Raw genomic sequence first — 11731 nt, 5'->3', positions numbered from 1 at the left:
TGGAGCTTCAGTGGATTCCCTGGAACGCTGCCGCAGGGCCCTCCCCAGCCCTCCATACCTGACTCCGGATCTAGCACACCAGGGAGAGGGGATGGGGTTAATTTCTGGACGGTGCAGGCACCCTAGCTCCGTCTAACCCCTTCAGAGGGTGAGGAGAGGGACCGTCTGCCGCCTTGCAGCACCGCCGTCTAGCGTTGGTGGAGCAGTGGGTGCCATACAGACTAGTCTTGTGCCTCTCTACAAGTCCATGGTTTCTATACCTAGGGGTGAACAGGGCTAAGTCCGGCATCATGTCCCACGTCGTGGGAGAGGATATGTGGAGGGACACTCGCACGTGCTCGCCCGTTGTTGGTTTGGGGAAATCGGACCCTTTCAATAGGATCCGTTGCCCCTGTCTTATCTTCATAAAATAAAAAACAAAAATAGAAGTCTGGGGAAAAAAGCCCAGATATGTCCCTCGGTGCGGGAAAGGATACGTGGAGACGATACTCAACACGTGCTCGCCCGTTGATGGTTTGGGGAGATCGGACCCTTTCAATAGGATCCGACGCCCCTGTCTTATCTTCATGGAAAAAAGAAGTCTAGAGATACCCAGACACGTATGCCTCCAAAGACACTAAGCAAAAAACTGATTTCCGCCAGCAATAGGGGCGAGGGTGTATACGGCGGAGGAGCTAACCTCTTTTTTTCACTTAGTGTCAGCCTCCAAGCGGCAGAAGCATACACCCACAGTATCTGTGTCCCCCAATGAGGCGAAGGAGAAATGCAAACATTCTGTGACTTTCAAAGTATTTTACAGCAGGTCTATGTGCAAATTGGTTAATTTGAGACTTTGTAATATTTCTTATCCAAGGATATCAAATAAAAGTATCGCTATTTATAGCAGGGAGAAAAGGGGGGCGATTCACACTTTTATGACAATCCGTCAGCACCCTGAGATAGCATTGGAGGAGGACTTGGTGGAAGCCTCTGCTAGGCATGGTACAGGTTCAGCTTCTGAGCCTGCTCCTTAAACGCAGGCCCCTCAGCTCGGACATCACAGGCAAATGCCATCTCTGCTTTCGCCATAGCTACATGCCTGCACCCAATCTTATTCGGGCTTGTACACATTACTGCTGATTTCCAAACACCCAATTTTTTTCTTTTTTTTCCAATAAGGAGGGGAAATCTGGGGTAGAGAATAAACCATTTGAAATTTCAACACACTATGGTTTTTCCCCAATAACGTAAGGTGTTACCGGAAGTCAAAGTTTGTTTACTTCAGTTTCTTACTTTTTAGCAGATCCATTTTAGTAGTATGAGCCCCCATCATTGCCAATATACAGTATAAGACCCCCACAACCTCCCTACATACAGTATGAGCCCATACACAGCCCCTTATATACAGTATGCGCCCATGCACAGCACCGCTATATAAAGATTGAGCCCCCCCACTTCCCCCTGTATACAGTTTAAGTCCCCCACAGCCCCCCCATACAGTTTGAGCACCCCCACATTATGAGCTCACCACAGCCCCGCTATATATAGCCACCATTATATTCACAGTTATTTTCATCCTGAGGATGCATATAAGCAGGGACACCAGAACGTGGGGGCGGGTGGCTCATGGGGTGGCCCTGTGGACCAGTGTCTGCAGGCCAGATTGGAACAGATAAAGGGCCGTATGTGGCCAACACTTAGCCCATATAGGTTCTACATTTGCAGACTTCCAAGCCAATGTTTTTGGCACGCCAGGGCATTTATTTTTTATTTTTTTGCTACCTATGGACACATTTGATGAAAGGTTCTCTTTAAGAGATGGTACAGCAATAGAAATAAATAAGCCAATAAGGAATAAACCATTTGTAATTTTTAAAGCCATTTTTAATGACAATTTAAAAAAAAAATAAAAAATATATATATATATAAAGTCAAGATAAAGCAGGAGCAATTTCAATGGAATTGATCCTTAGAATTGTCTGTCTGAAGGTGGTTACTGAAATACAAAGAATTAGAGGTTACAGTTACAAAGAGACCGTGTTCATTAACATATATCCTTCTTTAATCTAAAAAGGTTACATTAAAGGGATTCTGTCGCCAGCTCTTTGCTATGCTGCTCTCAGATTACATAATGTAGGGGCAGAGACTCTGATTCCAGGATGTGTCACTTACTGGGCTTCTTGCTGCAGATAAAACTTGATTTTACCAAATCTAGCAGTTCTCTGAATGCCAAGCTCTCTATAACCCAGCCCACACCACTGATTCGCAGCTTTCTGCCTATGCACAGTGTACACAGAAAGCTGCCAGTGGTGGGGTTATACAGAGCTCATGAATATGGAGGACTAGTTGGCAGCAGGTTTACTAGTCCTTTAGTGATAATGTCCTGCTGATAAAACTTTGATTTTACCAAAACTTCACTTAGCAACCCAGTAAGTGACACATTGATGGAATGGGGGTCTCTGTGACACCTTTCCTTTACAGAAGTTTTCCAATACTTAGGTCATCAATATCTGATTGGTGGCTGTTAGGTGTTAGCAGCTGCAATAGCTGGCGGATGTTAAGCATAAGAGTTGGCGCAGCACCGCTCAATACACTGTAGTAGCTGTTCTCAGGTTACTTCCATAGGAGCTGAACTACAGCCCCTGAGAAAGCATAGTGTACAGAGAGGCTTCCTCACAAGACCTCCATATATCCTCTCCTCATCTGCTCAGTACTCGACGGTCTCCAAGATTTCTCCTGTGCTTCTCCCATACTCTGGAGCTCACTACCCACAGCAGTCAAACTCTTGCCCAGTCATGAAACCTTTAGGCTATGTGCACACAGTGCGGATCCTCCCGCGGATTTTACTAAATCCGCAGGTCAAATGACCTGCATTTTTCCTGCGGATTTCTTCATTTTTTTGGCGGTTTTACACCTGCGGATTTGTAGAATGGAGCAGGTGGAAAACTGCAGCAAAACCGCACAAAAGAAGTGACTTGCTGCTTTTTTTTTTCCTGCCCAAAAAACGCGCAGAAAAAGCCGCAGCATGAGCACAGCGGATTTTTTTTTTTTTTTTTACATAGGCTATAATGGTACTGTACATCACCTGCAGTTCTGCTGCAGATCCGCAGCGGCAAATCGGCTGCGGATCCGCAGCAGAATCCGCACCGTGTGCACAGAGCCTTAAAATGCAAGCTACAGAAGATCCACAAAAATCCAAACCTAAAATAACCCTAAATTACCCTAGAATATGAGCATCTCCATTATAGAATGCTGTAGATAAGCCCTGAAAGGCGGTGGCCGCATTTTATAGCGGCCAAAACTGCTGACAGGTTCCCTTTAATTATTGATCAGTATTTGTTAAGATATGAATCTTTGTAATATACCTTATTACTATATTTTGCTTTCTTCTAGCTTTGACACAATACTGAAAGTCCTGGCTTGTCTGTACAGTTCCTTCTAGGTAATATCTATACTCCAAGGATGTGCGTCCCTGCTCCCCGCCACCATGGGGAAGAGGAGCAGACAAGCTGACCAAGCATGGATATTCCCTAGACCTGCAGTTCATATCAGCTACTAAGACAGCGTGAGCTAGGCTGAGAAGCCAGCACTGTCTACATCGGGCCAACGATAGAAGGAATCAAAATAAGGCAAGGATGTATATCACAAAGGTTACAAATGCTGATTAGCAATAATAACAGAATAAAGTGTTGTTACTCTTTAAACAGAACTGGGTTTTTTATGTTTTTGCAGCTTAAGGATGGCTTGTTTCACCTGCATGGAGAGCTCCTTTGACCGAATGTTTCCTTCACAGCAAAACCTTCCAAATGCAAGCACTACACCTCAAATCAACTCCAGGCCTTATATCTGCTTAATTGAGAATGACATAACGAAGGGATTGCCCACACATGTCCATGAAATAGCCTTGGAGTCAATTGTCCAATTACTTTTGGTCCCTTTAAAAACAGGGTGGCACATGTTAAGGAGCTGAAACTCCTAAACCCTTCATCCAATTTTAATGTGGATACCCTCAAATGAAAGCTGAAAGTCTGAACTTCAACTGCATCTGAATTGTTTTGTTTAAAATTCATTGTGGTAATGTCTAGAACCAAAATTAGAAAAATGTTGTCTCTGTCCAAATATATATGGACCTTAACTGTACGTTCCAACTACCCTGAATGCCAGGTTTATGGCTACTATCGGATTACGGGTTGGCACCCGACTTAGGCACCAGAGTCGCTCAACCAGGAGTGCTGTATGCCCCTATTTCTCCACGTATGAAACAACTTACTTTTCTTCTTCTGGAATCGATGCCGTCTCCAAAACTTCATGCTAATCTTTGGATAGGACTCCGTCTTTTCAATCACTGTTGCTTCAACTCGTACCAAGTCTTTCCTGTGGGAGATTCATAGACAATCATAGCTCAGCAGATCTAGAACACAACCAAGAATATCTAATATTATATCAGAGGTATGAGGCAGCTTACGGCGAAAGAGGATATTGCTCATTACAGTATTCCTGCACGGCAGTACATGTAGGAAGTGTTCAAGGACTACAATTCAGAAGGATAGGAGTCAGACTCCCAACACCCCCACAACTCAGCTGATTGATATTCCCTTCATTTCAGTAAATGGGACAGAGCTGCGATTCAAGCACGGCCCCTGAAAAATACATGGAGCGGTACATTGTGAACAATGAGGGCAATGTAGCGCTCGTCCAAGTGCAGAGACCTTTTCGATCAGCGAAAGAGTGGGAACTTTATAGATCTGACTTAAAAGACTTCCAATCAATGGCAGCAAAGGCCCCATGGAGACATTTTGTCCCCCCATATACAAGGAGGATTGGAAGGGTTTTCCAGTACACATAGAGGTTTTCTTAGGACAGGCTATGAGATGAGACTGGCAGTCTGGGGATACCCACAGATCAGCAGAAGTGGCATTGGTGGCAGGGGGCATACAGCCCATTAACAGTCAAAGAGCAATGATAATGTTCAAATGTCAATTATATATTTCCAGAAGAATCGCAGAGCACTTTAGGCTGTTGTACTATCCAGACATAGAACCATTAGTTGTTAGTGATAAAATTGACACCCCTCATGCACTAAGACTAATATACCACCAATTCGATGTTTGATGAAGGTCACACGAGATGACAGACATCAAACACTATCTCTGGATGGTACAAAAATTAATTGACATGAGACAACTTAGTGCGGAGTTCCTTCTACTTTATTAGCAGAGGTGGGGACCCTCCGGACCCACCAGAATCCGCTCTTCAGAAGGAAGATCACGCTGCCGAGCTCCAGTGTTATGTAGTGCAGAATACAAGGATCTAATAAACAGACATGTCCGGAGAGACGACAGACCCTCTCTGTATGTAATACAGGAACAGCGCTAAACTAACAGTCTGCTGGGAAATAAGGACTAATGGAACGGTGATACGTTTCAGCAAGCAAAGAAGAAAATTTCCGCCAATGTATATTTTCTATACACAAAATGAGACTACAATAAAAATCTGCATAATGGGATACAAACATCTACTTACCCAAGGAGAGGCTTTCCTACCAAAGTGAAATTATCACTGCCAACAAGCAAAACCTAAATAAGAGGCAAACACAGACAGAGATTACAAGTCACAAAGTGATACACTAACATAGATTTAAATAAACTAATGAGATGATCAACCAGAGATACAGAAGGAACATCTTAAATATTAATAAGGCTTTTAGTTTATCATTACTGGAGACTACTGATGGCATCCCTCATCCAGGTTATGGTAATAATCACAGAGAACTGGTCACTACTGAGCATGTACATAAAATGCAGCACAGATTCATCTCATCTATGACCCCACAGCACTGGTCACTACTGAGCATGTACATAACGTGCAGCACAGATTCATCTCATCTATGACTCCACAGCACTGCTCACTACTGAGCATGTACATAACGTGCAGCACAGATTCATCTCATCTATGACCTCACAGCACTGGTCACTACTGAGCATGTGCGTAAAGTGCAGCACAGATTCATCTCATCTACGACTCCACAGCACTGGTCACTACTGAGCATGTACATAAAGTGCAGCACAGATTCATCTCATCTACGACCCCACAGCACTGGTCACTACTGAGCATGTACATAAAATGCAGCACAGATTCATCTCATCTATGACCCCACAGCACTGGTCACTACTGAGCATGTACATAAAATGCAGCACAGATTCATCTCATCTATGACCCCACAGCACTGGTCACTACAGAGCATGTACATAAAGTGCAGCACAGATTCATCTCATCTATGACCCCACAGCACTGGTCACTGCAGAGCATGTACATAAAGTGCAGCACATATTCATCTCATCTACGACTCCACAGCACTGGTCACTACTGAGCATGGACATAACGTGCAGCACAGATTCATCTCATCTACGACTCCACAGCACTGGTCACTACTGAGCATGTACATAAAGTGCAGCACAGATTCATCTCATCTATGACCCCACAGCACTGGTCACTACTGAGCATGTACATAAAGTGCAGCACAGATTCATCTCATCTATGACTCCACAGCACTGGTCACTACTGAGCATGTACATAAAGTGCAGCACAGATTCATCTCATCTATGACCCCACAGCACTGGTCACTACTGAGCATGTACATAAAGTGCAGCACAGATTCATCTCATCTACGACTCCACAGCCCTGGTCACTACTGAGCATGTAGATAAAATGCAGCACAGATTCATCTCGTCTATGACTCCACTGCACTGGTCACTACTGAGCATGTACAGAAAGTGCAGCACAGATTCATCTCATCTATGACCCCACAGCACTGATCACTACTGAGCATGTACATAAAGTGCAGCACAGATTCATCTCATCTACGACTCCAGAGTCTCACAAAATTAAATCAAAAAGTTAATTTATTTAAGTTCTTCAATACAAAAAGGGAAACGCATATATTAAATAGAGTCATTACACACAGAGTGACCTATTTCAAGTGTTTATTTCTGTTAATGTTGATGATTATGGCTTACAGCCAATGAAAACCCAAAAATCATTATCTAAGTAAATTAGAAACTTTATAACACCAGCTTGAAAAATGATTTTAAAATCAGAAATGTTGGCCTACTGAAATGTATGTTCAGTAAATGCACTCAATACTTGGTCGGGGCTCCTTTTGCATCAATTACTGCATCAATGCGGCGTGGCATGGAGGCGATCAGCCTGTGGCACTGCCGAGGCGTTATGGAAGCCCAGGTTGCTTTGATAGCAGCCGTCAACTCATCTGCATTGTTGGGTCTGGTGTCCCTCATCTTCCTCTTGACAATACCCCACCATAGACTCTCTATGGGGTTAAGGTCATGTGAGTTTGCGGGCCAATCAAGCACAGTGATACTGTTGTTTTCAAACCAGGTGTTGGCACCTGTCCACACTGCCAAAAGTACCAAGTCCTACTGGAGAATGAAATATTCATCTCCAAAAAGCTTATCGGCAGAGGGAAGCATGAAGTGATCTAAAATCTCCTGATAGACGGATGCGCTGACTTTGGTCTTGATAAAACACTGTGGACCTACACCAGCAGATGACATGGCTCCCCAAACCATCAATGACTGTGGAAACTTCACACTAGACCTCAAGCAGCTTGGATTGTGGCCTCTCCACTCTTCCTCTAGACTCTGGGCTCTTGATTTCCAAATGAAATGGAAAATTTACTTTCATCTGAAAACAACACCTTGGACCACCGAGCAATAGTCCAGTTCTTTTTCTCCTTGGCCTAGGTAAGACGCTTCTGGCGTTGTCTATTGGTCATGAGTGACTTGACACAAGGAATGCGACACTTGTAGCCCATGTCCTGGATACGTCTGTGTGTAGTGGCTCTTGAAGCACTGACTCCAGCAGCAGTCAACTCCCTGGCTATCTCAGTAAAATATCTGAATGGCCTTTTCTTAATCCATTCAAGGCTGCAGTTATCCCGGTTGCTTGTGCACCTTTTTCTACCCCACGTTTTCCTTCCACTCAACTTTCCACTAACATGCTTGGATACAGCACTCTGAACAGCCAGCATTTTTAGCAATGACCTTTTATGGCTTACTCTCCTTGTGGAGTGTGTCAATGACTGCCTTCTGGACATCTGTCAAGTCAGCAGTCTTCCCCATGATTGTGCAGCCTGCTGAAACAGACTAAGGGACCTTTTAAATGCTTAGGAAGCCTTTGAGGGTGTTTTTTGTTAATTATTGTAATTTACAGAGATAATGACTTTTGGGTTTTCATTGGCGGTAAGCCATAATCATCAACATTAGCAGAAATAAACACTTAAAATACATCACTCTGTCTGTTATGACTTTATATAATATAGGAGTTTCACTTTTTGTATTGAAGAGCTGAAATAAATTAACTTTTTCATGATATTCTAATTTCATGAGAAGCATCTGCAGATGACTGATTCGCAATGTGCATCCAATATGTGCAAACTGCATGTCTGTACATGGCAGGCGTCTGGATGTAGAGTGCTCCTATGGCACCGTTTCTTAAATATATTGGTTGATGCACTACGGAACCATTTTATTGGAGACATTATGTATGCAAATTCACAATGTCTTCAACAAAATGGCTCCGGATATCACAAGATGCGTACGCATTGACTCCGGCACCGTTTTATTGAAAAATTGTACAACTTCAACATAGCAGTGCGCACGTGCCACACATAGGGATTATGCTGATGGCCAGCGTGTGCTCACTGTTATGTTGACGTTGTAGTAGAGTTCTTCAATAAAATGCCGCTGGAGTCAGTGCATGCACATACCGCGATCTTTGGAGCCATTTCATTGAAGACACTGTATATACAAATTCTCAGTCGGAGTCTTCATAAAAATGGCGCCGGATAGCGCGATATGCGCACGCGCTGACTCCAGCGGCATTTTATTGAAGAACTCTACTACAACGTCAACATAGCAGTCGCCGTAGCCGTAACATAGCAGTGGCCATCACCATTATCCCTATGGCCAGCGTGTGGGCACTGCTATGTTGACGTTGTAGTACAATTCTTCAATAAAATGGCACCTGAGTCAGCACGTACGTGTACCACGATCTCTGGCACTATTTTATTGAAGACACTGTATAAAATGTACCAATAAAGATGCTTGCCACCCGAGTGAAGAACGGGTTCAATAGCTAGTAATATATAACCAGGCAGCTGGAGAAGACAAATGACTACAGACTTCAGGAAACACTTTTTTTTTTAAGCTGATTATGTAATAAATATATAGCAATAGAAAACAATACAAAAAGTCAGCCAAACAAAAACAAATCAATGGTCAATCCTAAAATGCACCAATAACCCGAATCGGAAAACACAACTACAGAAAGGGACATTTTTTGTAATAAAGACCATGTGCAAAAAATGCAAAAAAATAAGAAACAAACAAAATTTGATTTAGAGAGACAAGGTCATTTGGTAATTTTTTGATGCAAAAGATATGTGGTTCTTATCCTATATATTTTGTACAATAAGTGGTACCTTTTCCAGCCGGATTCTGTCTCCGCACTGCGCATTCACAGGGCCGTTAACTAAAATGAGGTCTTCGTTGGTGACTTTCCATTGTTTACTGGCAAAGTGGAAGATGACAAAGAGCCGTCCAAACTGACCCGTGGCAATAAGGCCGTTTACTTTTTTAACAAGCTCTAAAAGAATAAGAATGATAAAAATGCCAGAAATAACATGTTAATTAGCCGGGAAACATTGGCAGGGTTACATATGCTAAAAACAAGGAGCGTTCAGCTTTCCTTGACCCATTAGAGCTGTATAAACACCGGTGAGGTCTGGAGAGGAGGCGGGTGACGTACATGTCCATTTGTAATCTTATTGATTATATAAGCATCTTACCGGACTTTAAAAATATTAACATGTGGGGATCAACATTATGTAGGAGATATGGGAGTCACACTGGCCAAGTAATGTCCTATTGTCATTTCCAGTGTTACTACCTTGTTCACTCTTTGCATCTGTGTATAAATCTATTTGCAAGTGTCATACCCAAGACATTGCTATTAAAAAAGGACCGGTCACTGGTTTGAGCATCTTATTCAAGAATAGTGGCTGTGGAATTCAGTGAAAAAGCAAAATAAAAAGTTTTAATGTTTTCTCTGAGCTGTGGAAAGATTAGCTTGCCAAGTTTAGGTTACAATTTGTTCTCCTCGCTGACCTTTGCACAGATTGTGTTGAGTACAGCAGAGCAATGTGTCATTACAAACACCTACATTTTTCATCTCCCAGCAGTCAGTGTGGAGTAGTGCAAAGCTGATGGTGGTGTGAAAGGAGAACTGTAGCTGCACAGGTGTTTGTAATGACAGTCAGCTCAACAGTATCTCCCCCCCCAAACACTGACTGCCATGAGATGAAAGTTGGGGGTGTTCATATTCATACTCAGCTCTGCTATATATTAAACTTTAGGTGCAGAGATCAGGGCTGTTTTATCATTATGTCTCAGGCTGGAAGGCATTTTTTTTCTTCTGCTTTTCTGAGGGTGTGTTGCTTTTTTTCTCTGCTTGGTGACTCTTGCGCATTATTTGTCAACATCATGCAGAAGAAAAAGTACACCCCCCCAGAGAAGACTCTCTGATAAACCCCCATTGAGTTTATCATAAATCAGAATCTAAACTTTTCAAGCGGATATTTCCACAATGGAGGAAAAAAAAAAAAAAAAAAAAAAGTTTTGCTCAGTTCTGCAGCCACTATTCCATGATGTGTCCAGTTTAACATGCTCAAACTGGTGAAAGGTCCATTAAGTAGAACAGTCCACTTTCACTTAAAGGGAACCAGACAGTTTGGATGTGTGTTTTCTTTTATCTGTATCCCATTTTTTATTCTATGTTTGCTTATATGCATATGCCAGAGTACAGCAGCGAAGCTTGCCTCACTACTAAAATATCTGCATGTGTTCTCTCAGTGAGTCAATTTCCATCTCACAGACAGCCACTGTGGGGAGAGGCCAGAACAGAAATGATCACATCACTTTCAGAAGACCACTGCAAATGTCTGTAATGAGACAAGATTCAACTCTGCTGTGCTGGTAAGGCTATGTGCACACCCTGCGGTTTTTGCTGCGGTTCCGGCCCAGCGGAACCGCAGCAGTTCCACAGACATGGTACTTTACCATGTTAGCCTATGGGTTTTCAAAACCGCAGTGCCCACGCTGAGGTTTTTTCCGCGCGGTTTTGCTGCGGTTTTTTTTCCGCAGCATGTCAATTATTTCTGCGGATTCTGCTGCGGTTTCACACCTTTAACATAGTAGAGGTGTGAAACCGCAGGGCAAAACCGCAGGCTAAACCGCAGCAAAACCGCAGGTCACTTTACCTGCAGTTTTACCTGCGGTTCCACGGGGAAAAAAACGCAGGTGAATCTGCAGTGTGTGCACATAGCCTTATAATTTAGGTACAGCTCTGCAGCAGAGCTGACAGAACGATGAAAACAACTGCAGCTACAAATGTGTTTAAAATGAGTTAGCTCTGATCTCACTGCAGAGATGTGTGTGACTATGAGAACAGGCTTCAAGGATAAGAGGAAATGAGCGGCACATCCGTCCAACAATAGGTAAAAAATATTTCATGCTTTATTCAAAGCTCATTAATACCATGGAATCCAAAAAATATGTATAAAACATGACACGTTACTAGTCATAGGACTAAGGGCGCTTGGACACCAGAAACGTGTCAGGCTGTATACATATTTTTTGGATTCCATGTTTTTAATGAGTTTTGAATAAAGCATGAA

General features: G+C 43.0%; 1 protein-coding gene across 1 annotated transcript in view; it reads right to left on the bottom strand.

Moving 5' to 3' along the window:
- Positions 1-1841: 1841 nt before the first annotated feature.
- MRPL21 (mitochondrial ribosomal protein L21) overlaps positions 1842-11731 on the bottom strand; it is a 39731-nt gene continuing 29841 nt past the window's right edge. The window contains exons 4-7 of the mRNA XM_073573898.1: positions 9479-9642; positions 5503-5555; positions 4250-4353; positions 1842-1975 (exon numbers count right to left, since the gene is read on the bottom strand). Of these exons, the coding sequence (XP_073429999.1) occupies positions 1911-1975; positions 4250-4353; positions 5503-5555; positions 9479-9642 (386 nt within the window). The 3' untranslated portion in view covers positions 1842-1910. The remainder of the gene's footprint in view (positions 1976-4249; positions 4354-5502; positions 5556-9478; positions 9643-11731) is intronic.

Source organism: Dendrobates tinctorius, unplaced genomic scaffold, assembly GCF_039654945.1.
Source record: "Dendrobates tinctorius isolate UK_male_01 unplaced genomic scaffold, ASM3965494v1 ptg000037l, whole genome shotgun sequence".
In the NCBI taxonomy this organism is placed as follows: Eukaryota; Metazoa; Chordata; class Amphibia; order Anura; family Dendrobatidae; genus Dendrobates; species Dendrobates tinctorius.
This window is presented reverse-complemented; position numbering and strand designations above follow the sequence as displayed.